The sequence below is a fragment of the Magnolia sinica genome, chromosome 6, assembly GCF_029962835.1.
Source record: "Magnolia sinica isolate HGM2019 chromosome 6, MsV1, whole genome shotgun sequence".
Taxonomy (NCBI): domain Eukaryota; kingdom Viridiplantae; phylum Streptophyta; class Magnoliopsida; order Magnoliales; family Magnoliaceae; genus Magnolia; species Magnolia sinica.
This window is the reverse complement of record NC_080578.1, coordinates 24,754,787-24,777,266: the sequence shown is the minus strand read 5'-3', so window position 1 is coordinate 24,777,266 and position 22,480 is coordinate 24,754,787. Positions and strand designations below refer to the sequence as shown.

General features: G+C 40.4%; 2 protein-coding genes across 2 annotated transcripts; one reads left to right on the top strand and one right to left on the bottom strand.

Moving 5' to 3' along the window:
* Positions 1-804: 804 nt before the first annotated feature.
* On the top strand, positions 805-2,111 carry LOC131249927 (early nodulin-like protein 8). The gene is made up of 2 exons (XM_058250661.1): positions 805-1,067; positions 1,400-2,111. The coding sequence occupies exons 1-2, from the start codon at positions 869-871 to the stop codon at positions 1,774-1,776; spliced, it is 576 nt and encodes a 191-aa protein (XP_058106644.1). The 5' UTR covers positions 805-868; the 3' UTR covers positions 1,777-2,111.
* Positions 2,112-3,023: 912 nt separating this feature from the next.
* Positions 3,024-17,263, bottom strand: LOC131248565 (probable N6-adenosine-methyltransferase MT-A70-like). Its single transcript, XM_058248905.1, has 7 exons — positions 16,033-17,263; positions 15,718-15,816; positions 9,970-10,053; positions 9,537-9,880; positions 6,965-7,181; positions 3,607-3,686; positions 3,024-3,411 (listed from the first exon to the last, which is right to left on the bottom strand). Exons 1-7 carry the CDS (start codon positions 17,218-17,220, stop codon positions 3,354-3,356), a joined length of 2,070 nt encoding a protein of 689 aa, XP_058104888.1. The 5' UTR covers positions 17,221-17,263; the 3' UTR covers positions 3,024-3,353.
* Between the last annotated feature and the right edge of the window lie 5,217 nt (positions 17,264-22,480).

Here is a 22,480-nt window from a genome sequence, read left to right as displayed (position 1 = left end):
ACGCCCACCATTAAAAACTTCTTGGGTCCCAGTGTAATGTCTATTTGCCATCCAACCAGTTGATTAGATCAGACAGACCTGGATGAAGGGAAAACACAAATATTATCTTGATCCAAAAATTTTGTAGCCCGAAAGAAGTTTTTAACTGTGGCCGTTCAAGGTACACTGTTTCCCCTGGTGTGGTCCACCTGAGATTTAGATCTGCCTCATTTTTTGGGTTCATGCCCTAAAATGAGCTGCAAAAATGGATGTACCGCGTGAATAAAGCACATACATCATGGTGGGCCCACAGAGGTTTTTCATTATCACAAAGTACCGACGTGGGTGCTGTGTGCTACACTCCGCAATCCCTGTCCGAGATCAGGGGTCTTCACTCTTCAGGAATTATCACAAAAGAAGAACTGTATTGAGGGAATCCTCCACCAAGGAATAATACAATACATAGACAGCACCATTCTCCATACAAATGTCACATTAATTGGTAATCTAAACCATTGATCTCTTGTGTCCCACCATGGATGGAGTATACCTCAAACATCTCCTCTCCATGAAAATCTACACCGCCGATTCCTGGCCTTCACATCCAACATTAAAGCTTCCATAAAATTAGTCACTGGGAGCTTCAATCTAGTAGATTTTGGGAATATCCTCCATCAATGGTGGAAATCAACAGACCAATGGTCCAGATTATTAAAACATGGGCCCCACTTGTAAGAAGAAAGATCCTGTGTACACTGTTGAAAGATACAGAACCATGTATATTAATACAATTCCTCATTGGACTTTATGTCATTCCCATCACGAACCAATCTCTGTCTAGACCAATAACATCTCCTCCATTTCCCAACTCTTAGATAGAGAAAGACTGATGGAAATGGCTCCTCTTACAAACCCAAAATACCAGCTCTTGTCAGCATTCCATTTCCTTCTTCTCCTTCAGACCAAAGTCCTCTGCATTCAATACAAGGTAGGAGATTTGGATGCATGGGGAATGCCCACTTCCTCGAATCGGCAAATCTACACCAACTGGTCCAAGAAACACAACTTCCAGATTGGAGACTCTCTCAGTAAGTTTCTTTCTCAACCTTTCCATAATGCAAAAGAAAACAAAGATACAAAAGACCCATTTCCTATCATGATATATATATATGGTTTTATAGTGCTTCTTTTCCCACCAAGTATAAAAAGGAATGCCCATTTCTCTCCTCTATTGATGCCTCTATTTTCTAATTGTATCAGTGCTTCAGATTGCTGTTTATGCCTCTTTTTTTCTCCCAAAACTGAAAATCCAAAAGATCCTTTCCATAACTTGATTAATCTCATCATCTTTCTTTTTTCTTTTTTCTTTTTTTTTTTTTTTTTTTTTTTTTTTTTTTTTTTTTTTTTTTTTTTTTTGCAGTGTTTCTTTATCCACCTAGCCAAGATTCTGTAATTCAAGTGACAGAGCAAGCTTTCAGTGCCTGCAACATATCAGATCCCATTCTGCACATGGATGATGGCAATTCGGTTTTTAATATTACTTCATTAGGGAAGTTTTATTTCACCAGTGGAGCACCTGGGCATTGCGAAGAGTCACAGAAGCTTGAAGTTTCTGTGTTTCCCACAAATGGTTCTTTCTCTCCCTCATATGCACCCACCATGCTGCCTGCAAATTCACCTTCTTACTCTAACGTCTTCGGCTCAATCCCGGCATCTTCAGCTATGTTACATAGCATTTCGAGTTTGGTTACAATTGCTATCGGATCAGCTATGATTATACTACTCAGCTGCATTTAGAGATATTACTATTGGATCTGCGATGATTATACTACTCCGCTGCATTTAGAGAGAATTCAGAGAACGTCAGATCTGATTGGGCAGTTCTACGAACTTGAAGAGTATATATAGGAAATTGAGGCTGTTTTGGTGATTATTTTCATGATGTTGTATTTCGTAGGTGAACGGTCGTGTTATTCTTTTCTTAGTTTAAGATAATAAGAGATGTTTATTCGAAAAAAGAGACATGTTTATTGCTTGTTTATGTGCTATCACTTTGGAAGATGAGAGAAAGCTCGAAAGAGATAGAACTTCGAAATTACAAATTCAGACAAAGCCATCTCTTTCCTTGTTCCCACTTTCCCTTTTCCCAAAGTTACAGCCTGCAAACCCACGAAAAATAGCTGCCATACAAAATCAGGGGATATTTGGGGCCACATGCAACCCGCATGGAGGCACTCTATCCTTTTCTTTCTTTCTTTTTTTTTTTTTTTTAAAAATAAAAAATAAAAAACATTTACATAGGCACTCTATCCCACCGTTGATGCGTAAAACATGACTAGGCACTCTTACCTTTCTTTTCTTTTTTCTTTTTTTTTTAAACGCACGCACACACACACCCCCACACACTCACGCTGTAGTGGGATTTCACCACCCATGGATGCTCGAACCCTTGACCAGGTGTCCAAACTCCTGAGAGCCTACCACCCGAGCAAGAGATGGTGGTAAATACATGTTTAAGTGTTAATTAATTAGGTGGCCGACAGGAGGACGTAGTGCAAAGGAACTGAAAAAGAGAGGGATGTTGACTCTGTTCAGGCATTACAAACCAGCACACGACTCCAGCTATGTTTGGCCCGCCATACAGAACAAAGTACTTGATAAGGTGGCATGGGTGCTGGCCGCAACTTCCCATCCATTTTGCAATGGACCCACAAAAAATGGGGAAATATTGAAAACTATCTGTCGTTATTGTCTGTCCAACTTGAATGGGAAAATTCATGGGTAATTTTCTCATGTTCCCCAAATTGCAAGTCGGGTGGATAGTTTGGCAGAACAGATGGTGATGCAAAAGGATGGGAACCAAAATCACAGTTGCTGATGTTTCGGGTCTGACTTGAAATGCCAGCAATTTTGATCTGGGTGGTGATGCATGGTACCCTGCAAAGTTCTTTTTGATGTTTCTAAACAAATAAATACATTTGAGTAATCAAGCAACATGCACCAGGGCAGCAGAGCATCCAGAACAAATGCCACAGACAGAGAGATCAACACAATAACAATCTATCTTTTATCTCAATGCAACTCTAGTTACTGTACAGAGAATACCACCATTGTCAACTAATGGCAACAATAATGACTACCACTACCTTACAAAAAAGATGGCTGAATCAACCAGCCATTTCAACATCAGGGACCATGGTCAGCTTCTCTTCAGATGCATATCCTTCAGTAGGTGAGGGGTCCCCAAACTTCATTTCCATCCCTACGAATGGACCCCTCATTTGAGTGACATTCAAATCAACGTCCATGGCTGCAGCCCTGGGAGGGGAAGAGGGTTGTACCTCCACATCTGGATAAGCAGCTTTGAACCTTGCTCACAGTCCTTCATCGACTAACCTCACGCCATTCAGCTGATTACCAAGTGACATCCACCTGAGAAAGTGATCAGTCAGCAAAACCAAGAAAAGCCAATGAAATTAAAGACACCATTGTAGAAGCAGAAGTGGAAACTATAGATTTGAGTGGGAAATATTTAGAGACGAGGAAATTGTATGCTTAGAGCATTGTATACACATGGAAAATTCAAATTCAAAATAGAAAGAAGCAGTGAAGGCCACAAACACCTACCCAGCATGCGTGTTGTGCATTCGAGCAAACAATTCCAGCTTCCTAGTCCTTGGACTTATCCTCTCCAGCATTGGATACATCTGCAGTATGAGCAGTTTAGTTTTCTATTTTGCATGAAATCTACTCTGTTTTGCCTCATGATACAATCATCTATGACTGGAAGGAAAAAAAAAAAAACACTAAATATGCAAATGCTATTGCTGCAAATTGTTACACAAATCAATTCATGAGGTTTTTTCCAAATCAACTTGTGAGATACACATGTAAGTACGTGTAGGATCATCACTGGGACCATCATACTTGCTGGCCATTGATGAATTGATAGGATTACACATCTTCCTTCAATTCCCTATGAGAGACAACCAGTTGATAAGAACGGAAGTGGGGGCGGGGGGTGTTTGCCTTTCCACTTTCTCCTTTCTCGCTAGTAGTCGTGCCCTAAGGGGATTAAGGATGGTCAAGATCAATTTATGAGTTAGGGTTTAAGAGGGATGCACTAGTACAGTAAACCTCACCACACAGACTTCTGTATGCCCTACTACATCAAAAGTTTGTACATCCTTTCTATCCATGCACCCAAATTGACTCAATCCTTCAAGTAACTATGGTCATCCACCCTCGATCCAATACTCATGCAAATCAATTAGTAGACCACAAGATCTTAACCAATGGATATCCATCAAGTACGATTGAAGCCCTTTTTGATAGTTAAGACAAAAGATCAACAATTGAAAACATTTATCAAAACATTTAAAACCATTTTGAGTGTCGTGCCCAGCTAAAAACAACTTGATGGATAATCCGATCACCAAGATCTAAGCCATAAAAGTGTTCCTAGTCAACCAGTGGATCACTAGTTGGATCATCTGGACCTCAACAGTATACTATTTCATGCACCCACCCATCCCCACATATGAGCCATTGAGTTGACCTTGTAAGGGCCAAAGCACTTTTGAGTTGACCTTAAAAGTGTTCCTAGTTAAGACAAAGTGTCTTGCCCAACTAAAAACAACTTGAAGCGATCCTCCAATGTACGTGCCCAAAAGGGTCGAATAATCAGATCCCATATCCATGAACATTCACAGTCCTATGTGGGGTAGGGCAATGGTTCTAACTCATCAATGAACTCGATGGTGGACACTTTCCATCCTAAATCACCATCAGTTCCCTTACACAAGATGACCACATAAAAATAACCACAAGTTCATCCAAAAGTTACTGGTTGGTCATGGGCTAATGGGGTACTGAGATCCATGCAACACAATTCTCCCTTGACCAGTGGCCAGTATGTCCAAACTTAAGTTCCCAACGACAACAGAAGAAACCATCTCCTTTAAACCATTAATACATAAACAGTTAAGGTAAATCCACATATTAGTTGTGGCATAACTAACATATCCACACAAGACCAACATTGCCTTTTTCGGGCACAAAATACTAACATTTACATGGCACTTTGGGGGCATTGCTGCGTCAATACCAGAAGATCCTTACATGATTGAACATGTATGCATGAGAAAAAGATCGTCTAGAGAAAAATCTGTGCATTAAAAATTCGTCGATTGTGAAAAATACACAAAAGTCAGCATATCTCTACAATAAGAAACATTGAAAATAAATAATAATACTATTGGTGACCAAATTATTGTGTCAGTACTCAGCGGCCACGCTTTTCAAATGTGCAGGCATGTGTGTTGTCTCCGAGGACTACTGTTTGATTCCCAAGAGGGAAATCCCATAGAAAAATGACATTGAACTACATATTTCAGCAGCCAAAATGTGCAATCCAATTGATAATTGTCATACTAAATTAGAAAATTCATCTACTGGTTTTTTCCGTGAGCAGTTCTGACCATGAGATGAATAGGAAAGGATTCAGCCAGTTGCCAAATCAAAGGCTGGCCTCATCGTAGTGATATATCTCATTCTTAGCACTTTCCAAGCCCGGAAATTTCTTGGGGGATTTTCAAATTTTGAGGTTTTTCTCGGGACATAATAAGGAAATCTTGCCAAAAAAAAAAATCTAAAAATCTAAAAAAATTTATTGTAAATAAATAAATAATTTTAAATTTTAAATATATATTTATATAAGAAATTCCTTTAGTTTTTTACTATTCCCCCATTAATATAGCGATATTATCACAAAACAAAATTGATATTTTACTATTCTCATGACAATATTATTTGGTGCTGGGATTTTTGCCGGCTGTGGTCCTTGTATTCTCTTGCCTTTGGGCCTTTTTGAATAAAATCTCATTGCCTTTCAAAAATAAATATATATTGTTTGGTGTATCTATCACGATATTTCAAAAAACAGGGCAATATTTGTCACACTGAGCTTCATCAGAAATCAGCTTCATGAAGCTTGACAAACTCTTCACTATTGGTAACATAACAGTAGATAACTTTAAGTCATACTTTATGGGGCATTGATCATCTCCCATGAAGCTGTCGTTTGGAATGACAGTGGACATTTTTTTAATAGCAACATTTGCATGTTTTCAGACCGGATGTGCAAATTTAAACAGAGATAAGAATTGATTAAAAAAATCAAATATAAGAATCGTGAAACAATAGACGCAAGTGACGAAGTGTGTACTTTCTTGGTACTAATCCATTACTCTGCAAAGACTGATTTGTGCAAGTGAAGACCACTTCATGGAAATGATACAGTAAGTATGTCTATTCTGAAGTACACATCTGACAACTCAGAAGCATGAAATTGTGCCAGATGTGGGAGAAAAATTATCCTGTTAAAAAACATAAGAATGAGAAGCTAATTTGTTGAGACAGCAGCATCTTTCAATACAGCACAAAGAGCAGCAGAGAGCCTCTAATCTCCCAATTGTGTTTTTATCATGGCATTATTAGGAAAATAGCTTCAACAACATTCTTAGTAACTACTCATAAGGAAAACACAAGGATCTATTTGGATTGCAGGGAAAGAAGAAATTGTAACAATTATCATTATTTCCAAGAGCACTATTGAAACATGGATTCCATTTTTAGGTGTCTTCGTTGGTAGCAAGATGGCAATCTCACATTCCTCTCACGACGGTCACCTAGTTTCTTGTGCCAGAAAACCCTAATAAAAAAGTCTTAATGATTGCATTGTGGAATCTACCTTTTGTTCACTATCCAAACAACACAAAAGAAGTAGTTATTAGGTAATTATCACATTTTTCAATTCTTTTATTTTCTTTTCTTTTCCTGCAATCCAAACAGCCTCCAGCAATAACTAACAGGTGTAATAAGAAAAGTTAAAGAACTTACTATGGCCATTGATGTGCTATGAAACATAAATGAAATGAAAGAACTTGAATAAGTCAAGTAAAAAAGAAATACACATCCTGGATACCTCGTCTGGTTTATGGCTTGTCTCTTGGACCTCTGCAACAATGACATCGGTATCGATGTTCCTGTTCACCTCTGGATTCCCCTTTATTCCAACAAGGCAATGCTCTTTACTGTGGTTCAGCCAATGGCCTGTGCGTCCTGTTCTAATAATTCGTTGAAGTTGATTGGTCTTCACCCAAATGAGCTCCTCAATGCGTTTGTATCCCCAAAGTTCTAAACTGTGACAGACACTTTAAAATGTATGTAAGCATAAGAACAACTAGAATAATAGATCTGAGAATAAAAACAACTTAAAGAGGAATTTTCCCACATAATCTTAGGACAAATCTCCCCCCACTTATTTGAGAAATGAGACACAGAGACTCTGAACTAAGACCAAGAAAGTAAACTAAAAGCAAGTACCTATTAGACTATCACTTTTTCTTTTTTTTTTATTTAAAGGTGACTATAAAACTCCACAGTCTATATAAAGAGCTAAAACAATGGGTTGCAACTCTTCCCTAGAGAGTCTATCAAGCTTATCCGCAGTAGATAATCTACCAAAATATACGTCTCAATCAAGGGTGATTCAAACATGTAACTCAATAAATGCTCCTTTAGCTTCAAGAAAAATAACCGCCACTTAAATCAACCTAGCATGTATAAATATTTGGTGTTGGTAAATGGAGCACCGAAAGGGTATTTCTCAGGTTCTAGAGATTCGCAGCAAGGAGATCCATTATCTCCTTATTTATTTGTGGTGGTGATGGAGGCGTTGAGTTGAATGTTAGAACAAGGAGTTGTGGAAGCTTTGGTGGAAGGATTTCAGGTGGATAATTTAAATTTTCATATATCTCATTTTCAGTATGCAGATGACACATTGCTTTTATGTGAGGCAAGTGAATCAAAAGTGGATAATTTCTGGATGATTATAACATGCTTTAAGGCAGTCTTGAGATTAAAGGTTAACATCGGCAAAAGCGAATTGTTGGGGTGGGGATCTTTCTAAGGATGAAACTGAGGAGTTTGCAGCACTCTTTGGATGTAGGACGGGTTCTTTGCCATCTTCATACCTCAGTCTTCCCTTATGTATAAGTAAACCAGCCAAACATTTATGGGATAAAGTGATAGAAAGATTAGAAAGAAAATTGTCAAGCTGGAAGGACAAGCATTCCTTGGAGGTAGGTTAATATTAATTAAGTGGTTCATGTCTAATCTTCCAATTTACTTTATGTCAACCTTCAAACACCCAAAATCAGTTGTGGTCAAATCAGAAAAGATTAGGTGAGATTTTCTGTGGAAGGGGGGAGAAGATAATCAGAAATTCCATTTATTGAAGTGGGATGAAGTATGTAAACCGTTGGTCCAAGGGGGTGCAGGTTTAAGGAGTTTGGAGATTGTGAATTTGGCTTTGTTGGGAAAGAAGATTTGGAGGTTTGGGGTAAAGGGTAGTTTTTGGAGAGAATTGTCGGGTAGAAAGTATGGGGTAGAGGGAGGGGGTAGATGGACAAACTCTTCTTCTTTGCATAGGGCCTCACCACTTTGGAAATCGGTGAATTCGTTGAATATTAAGGTATGGGAAGGGGTGAATTTTTCACTAGGTGATGGTAAGAAGATTCAATTTTGGGATGATGTTTAGATTGGTAATCAGAAGCTAAATGTGAAGTTTCCTTGTTTAGCAAGTATTTCATTAGAACCAAATATCTCAACAGATCGATGTTACTCTATTCTTGGATAGGAAATTATTTGGGTTCCTTGTAGAAGAAATTTGAAAGATGCAGAGGTGGAAGATTTAGTCAAATTGCTAGAAGTGCTATCTAATAACCATCCGCTTAGATCCAAATCAGATTCTATGGTATGGTTGAAAGAAAAGTCAGGAAAGTTTTTGGTTAAATCCTTTTACATGATGATTGACAGCATAGCGAGCAAGTAGAGTGTCATACAGCCCATGCTTGGCATTATGGTGCTCCTTCAAAGGTGACAGCTTTTGCCTAGCTAGTGAGAAAGAATAAAGTTCTCATGGTTGACAATTTATGCGAGCGTCAAATGATTATTCCAAATGCATGTTTAATGTGCTATCACGATGAGGAGTCAGTCGACCATCTCTTCATCCATTGTCCTTTCACCATAAAGATTTGGGATAGTTTCTTTATCTTGTTTGGAGTTGCATTGGTCGTTCCAAACTCAAATGATCAATTTTTCTTAGCTTTGGCATGGAGGGGACAAAGGTAAAGTTGGAAAGCGAGTTTGGCATCTTTGGTTTGGGAAGAAACTATCGCTGTTTCAGGAATCGAATGGGTCCACTTTTGAAAGTCTTGAATAGGGCGAAATTGAATGTAATGGAATGGGCGCAGGCATCTAATGCAATAGTGATTGATCAGTTTCTTGCTATGTGGCCAGAGTTGTAATTGGTTTCTATTGTTTTTCTTTTTCTTTTTCTTTTTATTCTTTTGGTTCAGCCCTTTTCTAATAAAGTGTTTATCATTTCAAAATAAATAAATATACACAGGTCACCAAATCAAGATTTAGTTCAACAGTATATTTTTTTTTCTTTTCTTTTCTTTTCAAGAGGATAGTTGAGGAGAAACCCTTACCACTCTCGCCCCAGTTCCATTGCACGTCCAGTGACCCAAAGAAAAATCAGTCCATCAGTCTGCAATGCCGGAACGTTAAGATTCTGCATTTCATCATCAGCCATTGTACCATATGGCAATTCCATATGAATATCCCATGGTGGATCTGCCATGATAACTCCAAATTGCCCTAAAATGTCCATTCTAAATGTGCGAATATCGCAGTTAATCCATTGAGCCTCACCAAGCTCCACTTCCGAACAGTATTCAGCACGCCGAGACTTTATTGGCTTTGGTGGGGGTGTAGCCCCCATCACAGGCATATCTGGGGTTGGATCAAGCTCGTAGTGAACATACTTGCAAGTCTGTCCATGGAACAAGAATCCATGTGAATCATAAGCACAGAGAGAGAGAGAGAGAGAGAGAGAGAGAGAGAGAGAGCGCATAAACTTACCTTCATGTGACGACAAGTGTCCAGAAATGAGCAGTCACCTAGACTGATATCAGTGTGTGGAGCAATTATGCGTCGAAAATGAACCTGAATGATCAAAATGCTTCAATGAGACGATGCCCAATGCTAATTTTGGCGAAAAGAGAAATTCTACAGCCAGGTTATATAAAAGGAGTAAAGGAGAATTATGTCCATAATCACCGAACAAGTCAACTAGGTTATATAAAAAGAGTAAGAGGAGAATTATGTCCATAATCACCGAACAAGTTAGCTATCATATTGTATTTGTTTCTTTCTAGGTACAGTATGCTGAGACTGAGAGATAGGGCTCCATATCACCAAGCTAAAGAACTAAAGCAACTTATATTTAATGATGCAGAGATGACACTTCAGATCAAAATAGTGGGAAGTTCATCATATAACTGGCCAACAGAATATAGGAGCAGCAAGGCTATATGCCAAATGTCAACGCCCCAGAATGGGAGTTGATCCAGCCTATCTAAGGCAGTTTCACAAGTTCTTCAATTAGAATAGCGGGTAGGAACTTCAGTGGACAACCGTCTCAAAGAAAGATGGCTCCCAACCAATGATCTGAGTATTGGAAGACAAGGACATATCAGCCAAGTCAAAAAACAATATGAGGGGGCATTAATGGTTTCTGTGGTAAAAAGACACGCACATTAATTTTATTTTATTTTATAGATAATGATTACTTTATTAGAAGGCAAAAGGAGAACAACAGGGAGAAATAGCCCTCTGAGATAGCAGGCCGATTACTCGCCTAAAACAAGCAAATTACATCCTTTTAGGAGATCAACATTAGAAGCCCAAACATTAGAAGCCCACTCTACTATCAAATGCTTCACTCTAAGAACTCAAGTCTCCGCCGAGTTTGAGAAGTCCCTGAAGCACCTCCTGTTCCTTTCTTCCCACACAGACCACCAGATAGCCAAGAGGGCCATTCTCCATATCTCCTTTCTATGCTTTTCTAGATTAGCACCTTGCCAGGCCTTAAGCAACCATCCTGTAGAGTTTAGAGAGGACCACGAAATTTCAAAGGGGGATAAGATTGCTGGCCAGATTTGATTAATGAGTGGGCAGTGAATAAACAGATGGTCTACTGATTCTTCATTTGTCATACAGCACAGACACACATTTGTGATTGTCATGCCCCTTTTTCTCAAGTTGTCGACTATCAAAACCTTCTTCTTGCCAACCAACCATCCAAATGCCGCTATCTTTAGAGGAACTTTGAATTTCCACATTTGGTCAGTCAAAGGCTCTGTTTTACGGGAAGTTGCGCAGCTAATAGAATTCTATAGGGACTTTACCGAAAACATGCTGGATTTGTCTAATTTCTATACTAAGCGATCTTCCTTATTCTGATCCAGCTTACAATTGTTTATGCAGATAAGGAGAGCCATGTAGTCTTCAATCTCCCAATCCTGGAGGTCTCTTCTGCAAATAAGATTCCATACTACCTCATCCCCAACAACTAAAAAGCAGTCCGCTACCTTAATGGACTGATTCGGAGCTAGGCGAAATATACTCGAGAATTCCTCTTTCAAAGTAATTTCTCCCACCCTGACATCTTCCCAAAAGCAAGTATTGTTGCCATCTCCTAGAGCAATACCAGTGCTTTTAAGAACCTCCTTTATAGATAGCATGTCTCTCCATAGCGCAGATGCTCTATATCTTAGACGAGTCCTTAGTCCACCAACCTCCCTTTGAGCAACCATACTTACTCTTAACTAGCATGTTCTAAAGGGACCCATTTTCAGTTCCAAGCCCCCAGATCCACTTTCCCAAGAGAGCCCAATTCATTCTTTTAAGATCTCTCACCCTTGCTTCACCTTCTTGCATATGCTTACACACCTCCTTCCAATCAACTAGGTGGAATTTCTTCTTCTCTTCCTTCCCTTGCCATAGGAAGTCTTGTCTTAGCCTTTCTAAAGTTAACAGAATCGAAGCCAGGCATTTGAATAGAGACATGAAATATAACGGCAGATTCGAAAGTGCCGCTTTAATCAAAGTGAGGCGTCCACCCAAAGATAAATATCTGCATTTCCACCTAGCAAGGTACTTCTCGGACCTATCAATGACCTTGTCCCATAAGGATTTTGGGGCCTTTCCTATACATAACGGAAGACCAACAACCGTGGTCGGGAGACTTCCCATTGGACAATCAAAATAGTTGGCGAATTCATGTATCTCTTTTTCCTCCATCTTCACTCCAAACATCTTTGACTTTTCCAAATTTACTTTAAGACCCGAAACTGTCTCAAAGCACTGAATTGTGGTACGCAGGTTGTTTACTTCCTCTTGGTTTGCTTCACAGAAAAAAAGCGTATCATTTGCAAACTGAACGTGGGAGATCATTGTATCCATACCTTTCACTCTGAAGCCGCTGATGGTACCTTCATCTTGACATTTTCTCAACATTCTGGATAGGGCTTCCCCAACAATTAGAAAGAGGAATGGGGATAACGGATCACCTTGTCACAGGCCCCTAGAGCTGCTAAAGAAGCCTTTTAGGGATCCGTTAAGAAGTATCGAGAAATAAGCGGAGCCCACACATTCCCCCATCCGACCTCTCCACTTGACCCCAAAACCCATACGATGAAGCATATACTACAAGAAGCCCCAGTCGACATGATTGTACGCCTTTTCTAGATCAAGCTTACAGAGGAAGCCCTTTGAGTCAGATTTTTTACTGGAATCCAAACATTCGAACGCAGTGAGGGCGCTATCTATGATTTGTCTTGCCGGTTAAAAGCACTTTGATTATCAGATATAATCTTTCCCATCACCCCTTTCAGACGGGATGCCAAAACTTTGGCTAATATCTTGTAGGGCCCACTGAGTAGGCTGATCTATCTATATTCTCTCAGAGAATTTGCTCCCATATTCTTTGGAATAAGCGCTACAAAGGAAGCCCCTAGATCTTTTGAAATCTGCCCTCTGTCGTGAAATTCATTTATAAATTCCATTACATCTCCCTTTAAGACATTCTAAAAAGATTGAAAGAAGATAATCGGATATTCGTCTGGCCCGGGGACCTTATCTCCCGCCCTTTCACTTCTTCAATCGAGAAACGGGTCTCAAGAGCACTGGCCTCCTCTTAAAAGATGCAATCGATATGGAGATGATCTAGCTTTGGCCTAGGCCAGTCTTCTCCCTAAAGGAGGTTTCTGAAGTAGCGAACTGCCTCTTCTGAAATTTTTTCCTTGTCCTCTATTTTGGTACCATTCACCACAATGTTGTTGATCCCATTTATTCTTGCACACGCACTAGTTATACCATGAAAATATCTTTTTATCTTCTTCTTTTATCCATTTACTCCGCAATGTTTGCCTCCATAAGATTTCATCTTCAAGCATCCTAGTAGCATAACTCTGAACTAGCTGAACTCTTCTGCTCCAATTTATCGTGGACATAGGACCTTCTTCGGCTTTTGAATCAATTGTCTACAGCTTAGCAAGGATTTCATTTGTTTCCATGTCCCTTTTGTGCAATTCCGTTGCTTTCCACCCCTTTATCTTGTCTTTTAGTAATCTCAACTTTCTGAAGAGTCTAAAACCAGCAAAGCCTTCAACTTTGAACCCTGTCCACCAATCTTTGATGAGTTGATGAAAGCCTTCTATCTTCAGCCAGGAAATTTCGAATCTGAACGGCTTCGGTCCCCAATCTTGATCATCAACTGTGAGAATCAGCGAACTGTGATATGAAGTGGGTCTCAGCAGAACAAACTGTGACACCAAAGAAAACAACTAATTCCTTATTTCCACTCCTATTGTTATTAAAACGGCATTCCATATCCTCTATTTTAATTTGACTAACTTTGAAACCTTTTAGTTCTAAATCTTTCCCTCCATACCATGGTGTGTCGTAACGGCCATTACGAGGCCGTAAAGTCCGTTATGTAAAGGTAATGGTGGCAACCATTACACATTATGGGGTTGTAACGGCCATTATGGGGGAAAAAAGACCCGTAAACGTGATTACAACCCCCGTAACGGCCTGTTATGGCCCCCATAAAGCCCGTTACAGGGCAGACAAGATTTTCAGGTTTTTTTCAATTAAGAGAGAAAGAGAGACCATAAAGGCTGTTACGGCCCGTATTGTAAAGGTAACAATGGTGACCAATATAGACACCATTACCGTTATGGAATACCTTGCTTCCATACCGTTTACCCCCACCCTCATCTCATCAATCAAAACCATGTCATATGCAATCAACATGCACAGTGAGACCTCTTCATGTAAATGCCTTGTTAACTCGTCCATAACAAAAGCAAAGGATATAGGCTCAACACCAACCCTTGGTGTAAGCCTAAAACAATTGGAAGCTTACTTGTCTCTCCACTAGTGGTTCCCATATTTTTTACTACTCCCCTGTAGATATCCTTAATCATGTCAATGAATACTCTTAAGATTACTTTCTTTCCCAACATTGACCAAATCATCTCTCTAGGGACCCTATTTTATGCTCTCTAAGTCAATAAGCACCATGTGGAGATCCTTCCTCCTCTCCCTATATGCTAGCATCAGCCATCTAAGTAGGAAATTAGCATCAATTGTTACTTCTTGCCATAATCCAAATTCCAAATTAATTTTCTGATACATTGTTCTCATGCCTTGATCTTTGCCCAATCACTCTCTCATAAAGTTCATAGTATGACTCATAATATCTCAAAAAACATATCAAATAATTATGATGCCTATAGAAAAGGATGTAACAACTTTTTCAATAAACTAAGATTTATTAAATCAATAAAAAAAACGTGAGGCTGTATAATCTCTTGATGAAGTACGCAAGGAACCCCATGTTCTCGGCCCTAGTACGTATGAATTTGCTCACCAAATTGTACGCAAAAGGAAAAGGTATACTAATGAATTGATAACTGTTTGGCGTGAAACAAAATGTGGAAGTGTCTTGATGCAAGCAACCATAAGTCTATAACAACATTGAGAATTGGACCATGAAGCCAAGCTAAAACAGTGGAGAGGTCTAGGTGTCCAAAATTCAACTACCATGGGAAGCTTCACCACTCAAACCGACGAAATAGATGCAACAAGATGGAAATCATCCTCGATTAGCAGAACAGCATTTGTCCAAACAGGCCACACCTATTCCTCTTTCCTCCCTTTCTCTCTCTTCCTCTTATTCTCTCTCACACAGTCACACTGCATAAAAAAGGATGGTGGAGAGAGCAGCACTTTGAAACTAACTAAAACATACAATCCATTCCTAAGGGGGCCACACAACTCCTCCCAAAAAGGGAGCTCGTGCGGCTCCTGAGGGATCATACTGTGCATGTCATGTGGGGCCCACCCGCTAGGGGTTGCACAAAGTGGGCTACACACTGGCCCAAGTCCGGCAGCAAAAAGATTCTGAAAGAGATTGGAAGTATGAGTCGGTAAAGGGCCAACCATAGAACCATAGAGTTGTAGGCACCAAACTGATTACTCTATGATAAATATGAAATATCAATATTTTTTCTTTTGAAAGATGTGGAATATCAACATTGTGTAATATAGGAAAGAACTGATACATAGACTGTAACAAGGACAGGAAATTTGGACTCCATAAAGGAGGCTTTTCTCTTTCTTTTTTTCTTTCTTTCTTTCCCTTCTATTTTTTCCTCTTCGTTTTTTTCCCCCCGTTTAACAGCAAGGGAGGTTCATATTGTTTTGAGACTTTTTCAACACATTATCCACATTACCAACAAATCCATGCTAGGTACTGACCTTATCACATGCAGTGTACAAAACACTCTGACGCCGGCAATCTTCCTTTGTTAAATTCAGGCAATACTCCTTCAGCTGAGAACCACCCTTGGTCTTGAACTGAACAAAAAAAAAAAAAAAAGCCCAAGGAACACAAGAACAAAATAACGAGTAGAAATAAGGAAAGATGATGATAATGCCAATAGGTACTTAATTCTTTCCATTTCTTCTTTAATAATTCCCTAAAAAGAAAAATGAATTCATATACATATATAACCATGCTATACCATCGATCCAACAGAAAACCACAATTTCAAGAGCCCAATATGTCCAAACCTTGGCAGCAACTGCAGTTTCTTTGGCAGTGGGGCGGTGGATAAGATCATGGAGCTCCTCTCCTGTCTTTGACTGCTGCAGCTCCCTGAATGTCTTCTTATTCAGCAATGCCTCAACATCCTTCATGTCATCCTCTTCAGTGCTTGCCTTCAAAGCCGTTGAGTTTGGACTGACCATTGATGTAGGTCCCAAAGGTGGTCTATGGAGAGGCGCAATCACTCTTGGAATTCCCATCAAGCCTGTAACCCTCTGCCCGCCCCTCGGGCCCATCACCGGCGCTGGAGATCCCGGAAACATTGGCGGCAATCCCGACATATGATGATCAGGACCAAGCCACATCTCCTGAGACAACCTCGGCATTGCTCCTCCCATCCCAAAAACACCTCCATTTACGTCAATCCCAGCTGTTGGTGCCCCCTGAGGCGGAACCAGATTTCCATCACGCAAACTCCCTTCTGGTGGCTGCTGAGAGCTCTCCGGCAGCTCCTTCACCAGCCGATTCCTATCAATCCCCAAAACCATAACCATAGACTTACCACTCACTCCAAAATCCTCCAACTCAACCCCTGCATTCCCCTCTGCAATAGCTCTCAGCGCAATCTCAACAGCTGAGATGGGACCGGCCTCCCCACCAAGCTCAAGGAGCGCCGCCTTCTCCGCCGGCGTGGCCGATGGATCGCCCTCCAGCTTCCTGAGCACCGCGACCGAGCCGACTGCCGTGAATGGGACGCGCTCCAGCAGGCAGAAGGCGACCATGGATCGGACGACAGACAGCGGATCCGCATCTCCATCGTCATCCAATGGCTTCTTATCACCGTCGGATCGGCGGGGTTGCTGAGGCGGATCGGACGAGGGTTTGGCAGCAAGGGACTGGAGTTTTGGATCGCAGCGAGGGGTAAAAGTTCGGTTTTCGGAGGCATTTATAAGGTTATGGTTAGGGTTTGGAATGTAGGATCGGCCGTTGAAAGAAGAGATGAGCTGGAGGGAGAGATCGAGCGAGGAAACGAGGTTGGGGACGAGGGATTGGAGGGAGGAGATGAGGTGGTGCTGGTGGAGCCGTCGATTCTCGATCCGGTCCTGAATCTGCTGACGCGTGTCCTTGAAGGAGAGGAGATCGTCCTGGAGCTGCTGCCGCATTAGTTTCAGACAGTCTTTCCCGTCGTTCCCGTCTGGCTGAGATGACTCCATCTTCACTTCATCTCAGCCAGTATCTGAGGTTTTGGGGGGGTTTTCAGAGGCTTGTATACGCTTCTCTTTTTTTTTTTTTTCCAAATTGAGTCGAGAATGTGACCGGGGCTGTGTGGGGTCCACAGAGATGTCCGTGACAAATCCACTCCGTCCATCTGTTTTGAAAGACCACAATAGGACAATAAGGGATTTTAAAAATCAGGCCGTTCCTAAACTCAGGTGGGCCATACCAACACAAGAGTGGGAACATCAACGTCCGCATGAAGCTGACCATGATTCTCATGGAAACGGATTGGCTACTCCCCCTGACACCAGCCCCGTGGGTGGTGGTCGGTGCTCTGTGGGCCCCACCATGATGTATGTATTTCATCCATTACCTTCATCCATTTTTAAAGATCATTTTAGGTATTTATTCCAAAAATGAGAGGTATATAAATTTCAGGTGGACTACACCACATGAAAACATTAGTAATTGGATATCTATCATTAAAATCCTCCTAAGGCCCACTGTACTGTTTATTTGACATCCAATCTGTTGATTGGTTCATACAGGCCCAGATGAAGGGGAAAAACAAAAACCATCTCGATCCAAAACTTTTATGGTGTCAAAATGGTTTTAATGGCTGACGCTCATTCAACACTGTTTCCTGTAATGTGGTCCATTTCAGATCGGGACATATCTCATTTTTTGTTTTATACTATAAAATGATCTTTAAAAATAGATGGACGGCATGGATGAAGTGCATACATCATAGTAGGGCCCACAGAACACCTACCATCAGCCAATGGCGAGTGTCAGGGGGAGTAGCCAATCCGTTTCCGATTCTTATACGTCCAATTAGAATTTTTACGATGGGGAGCCCCCAAATCAAATGTGGTTCAATCAGGGCCACTCTCATTGCTGAAAAGTTGCAAAAAATCATATGCTAACGGCAAATTTCTAAATTTAGGGCATGTTTGTTAAATCTGAGATCTAAGTCTGAATCAATTTAGAACAACAGATTTGTAAACTAAGTATCGAATGTTTGAAATATATTAATTTGATGCATTTACTCATACGAAAACAATTCTGATTGAAATCCTTTCATTAAAAACTTCAGGGATTTTACCTAAATGTTTATTTGTCATCCAACCAATTGATAGCGTTATAAACAGTTAGATGAAGAGATGACACTAATATCATTTGGATCCAAATCTTTTGTAGCCCACAACAAATTTTAAATGGTCAATCACCACTGTTTTCTATACCATGGTCCATTTAGAATTTGAAGCTGCTTTAATTTTTTGGATCATGGCCATAAAATGAGCTTTTCAATGCGGATGGATGTTGTGGACGTAGTCACATACATCACCGTGGGCCCCACATTCAGGGTCCCACCCACATTGGTGGATCCGGGTCGCACCTAATATCCTCTCCAGAGGCAGATAGGCTAGTCAGCCTACCACCAGCCCATGGCTAGTAGCCGGTGTTTTGTGGGCTCCACCATGATGCATCCGTTTCATCCACTCTGTCCATCCATGTTTCTAAATTATTTTATGATATGATGCCAAAAATGAGGTATATCCAAATCTCAAGTGCATCACACCATAGGAAATAGTGTCGACTGAATGCCCACCATAAAAAATTTACTAAGGCCACAAAAGTTTTAGATCAAGTTGATATTTATTTTTCCCTTCAATCAAGTTTGTATGACCTAATCAACGGGTTTGATGTCAAATAAACATTATGGTGGGCACCAAGAGATTTTTAATGGTGGGTGGTTAATCACTATTATTTTCATGTGGTGTGATCCACCTACGATTTATATATGCCTCATTTTTATTTCTAGTTTTGGTATCAAACTATAAAATGATAAGAAAAAAAATGAATGGACGGCCTAGATGAAACACATACATCATGGTGATGCCCGCATAGCACTGACCACTAGCCGGCGTCACTAGCCAAACGACGCCCACGGATAGGGAGGTGGATTTCATGGGAAAGCATTTCCTAGGATGTCCATCACCAGAAATCTAAGTAGGGTCACTGTGATGTTTGTGTGAAATCAACCCTGTCCATCTGTTTTGTGAGATCATTTTAGAACATGGGACCAAAAATAAGACAAATTCAATATTCAAATGGGCCGAAAACATGAGGCTTGGACATCCATAATTGAAATATTCATGGAGCCACATAAATTTTGAATTAGGCTAATATTTGTGAATTGAGTTCATCTCATTAGGAATGACGCTATAAACAGTACTGATGGCACATAAGCATCATTGTCGGAAATTTCCTACCCACCTTTTACTTTAGTGCGGCCCACTTGAGTCTTGTTTCCTACTCATTTTTGGTCTCAAGTCCTAAAATGATCTCGAAACAGAAATGGACAAGTTAGATTTATCACAAACATAACAGTAGGCCTCACCCAGGTTTCCTATGTAGGAACTTTTTGTGAAAAGCTTTTGTGCAAATTCAGGGCCCCAAATATGAGAGGGTATTGCAAACTACCCCACCAAGATCTAGCTAGAGACTAACATTGCAAGGCTTTGTGGGGCCTACCATAATATATATGTTTTATTCATATTGTACGTTCGATTTTCCATATTACTTTAGAAATTAAGACCAAAAAACAAAACAAATCCAAAGCTTAAGTGAGCCACACTACAAGAAATTGTGGGAATCTGCCATTGAAAACTTCTTACGGCTACATAAGGCTCTTATCAAGTTTAGTTTTGCGTTTTTCTTTCATCCAAGTTTGGTTGACCTTATGAGGAGGTTTGATTGCAAATAAGCTTCACGGTGGACCTTAAAAAGGTTTTGGCAGTAATCGTTTCAATCCTACTACTACTTTTGTGGTGTGGTTGACTTGAGCTTTGGATGTGCTCGTTTCAATCCCACTACTACTTTTGTGGTGTGGTTGACTTGAGCTTTGGATGTGCATCTTTTTTCTGATCATATTTCAGAAATATGGAAAAGTTAATGGAGTCAACTTGACTTGGTAGCATCGCGGCCCCAAACTTAGGCCTGAGCAGACATCGGACACCACCACACCTCCACACGACCCATACATGCAGTTGCACCGTAACTGCCAACAACCTAAACTTCATAAACCTGACAGCACGCACTAGATAGGGCACACGCGACATGCACGTGCCAATGGAAGGAATGGAACGCACATGCGCTGGTTGAATCAAGCCACCAACCCCCTCACGATATTGCCTCACTCTCCTTAACTAAGAATTTGGAAGGAAAGAAGAGAGAATGCAAGGTTGAAGACATGACTGATTAGAGTAATTTTAAATGCATGCTTCGTGAACATCACAATCGCATCGTCTGTAAGTGTCATGTGTGAGATGATAAGTCACCGCTAGGACTGTCAAAGGGTTAGGAGAGCTCTGTCTAAGCCTAACTTGCAAAGTAAAACTCAGGTCTAATATCAACCTAACCTAAACAAGCAGGCCTAAGTGGTGATTAGGTAGGATAGAATTGCATTTAGTCCTGTGCAAATTTCATCCATCATTTAGGTAGGATGAGAAAGGGTGGGATTAGGTGGGGTGGAATTGCATTTGGTCTCATGCAGAATTTCCGTGGATTTTAAAATCCGCTACACATGTGGGCCCCACATTGATGCATGCATTTATCCATGCCATCCATCCACATAAACTGTTTACATGTGACATTCAGGTTACATATGTGTACAAGTGAATGATATCAATTGTCAATTTGGTCAGTTGATTGCAATTCCATGGTCTACAAAACAAGATTTTGCTTAGTCTTGTGTTTTCCCATGGCAAGAATTTTATCCCAAACATTAGAATGGATGGCTAAAATACTGATATTTCCATACATGCAATCATGTGCAATAAATATGTGAATCTTATCTAACACTATACAATATCATATTAATCCATGAACCAAACACACCCATAATGGTGCCAAACTAAGCAAGAGTCACCCCTCAATATACCTTCTGAAGGCACATTAGTGGGGTCCACCTTTGAGTGCTTCTCACTTTAGCCATCCATTTGATTTAGACCAATTGAAAAAGTAGATTTTATGTTGAATGTGGTTGTCGGGTGATAGGACATTTAAAGTGGGGCCTCAAATTTTGAAGGTGTAAACAAAGGAACAGGGCATGTTTGGTTCATTTCACTTTTATGGTCTCTTTTGCTTGTTTGGATTGGCATGGAAAATCGTGGAAACCCAACCCAAACTGTTATGGTGCTCCATAAAAATCATGTTTAAACTTGTGATTTTTAAAGAATTTTAGGATGTTCTTCTCCTTCAATTTCATTAATATACAAAGAAGAAAATATATAAACGAAGGTATGTGAACAAACAAAAATGATATAAAGGGAAATTTGATATAAGAATATGAATTCTTTACCTATGGTAAATAGAAATTTTCTGTTTTGGTTACAAGATGATTGGTCCACATCATCATTAATGTTATCAACATTGCTGCGTTAAATGCCATCATTGATGATGTGGTCCAATCAAATAGCACAGAACAGAAAAGGATGTGATTTCACCGCTCATATCTTGGCCAATTCTATGTGCACGTGGAGCCATACACATCTGCTCATGGGCACACCTACAAATATTTTACAAACTAGGGCTGTCTACGGGCCGGGCCTGAGTAGATCTCGGCCTCTTGGCCCAGATTTTGAACTGCTTTGGACCGAGCGTTGGGCCGGGCCTATTTTAATCTGATCGGGCCGGAGCCCGGCCCATTAACACCACTGTACAAAAGTGTAAGATCTGAGCTTTCCACAAGGTTGGAAATAATGCTAACATCTTCTGCCTATAACAATTAGGCGTTTCACTATTCATGTGGCCCACAATGTAAGTAAATTGACTGTTAAAATTTTATTCCAGATCCATTCATTTGTTTTGATAATGCGTGGGGGAGCACAGATGGACGGATTAGATGTCATGCACATCACGGTGGGCCCAATACATACGCTTTGTAGGTTAGGCTTACCTCGAAAGCATTGTATTGGATCTGGCCTCAAGATGATAACGAGCGGCGAGCACAAGAGATAGAAAAGGCCTGTTGCTTTTGAGGCTGAGGCAGATTCCTTATTAATCAGCGTCCTAGAATGAAAAGCAAATGGTACATGCAAAACCAAATACAACATGTGAGAAATTCGGAAATGGGTGTCAATGGGCCAGACTCGGACCTGTTAAAATCAAAATTTTGAATAGACCCAGCCCAAAACAGTTTAAAATACGGGCTGAGAACAACCCTGGGCCCGGCCCGTTTACAACCCTATT

Bases quoted from the DNA above. Each gene is read 5' to 3' on its own strand.
- LOC131249927 (XM_058250661.1), top strand. From the start codon at position 869: ATGGAAATGGCTCCTCTTACAAACCCAAAATACCAGCTCTTGTCAGCA. The intron at 1,068-1,399 runs GTAAGTTTCTTT...TTTTTTTTGCAG, and splicing joins CCAGATTGGAGACTCTCTCA to TGTTTCTTTATCCACCTAGC.
- LOC131248565 (XM_058248905.1), bottom strand. From the start codon at position 17,220: ATGGAGTCATCTCAGCCAGACGGGAACGACGGGAAAGACTGTCTGAAA. The intron at 9,881-9,969 runs GTAAGTTTATGC...TTCCATGGACAG, and splicing joins ACACTTGTCGTCACATGAAG to ACTTGCAAGTATGTTCACTA. The intron at 3,687-6,964 runs GTATCCAGGATG...CTCATACTGCAG, and splicing joins CAAGCCATAAACCAGACGAG to ATGTATCCAATGCTGGAGAG.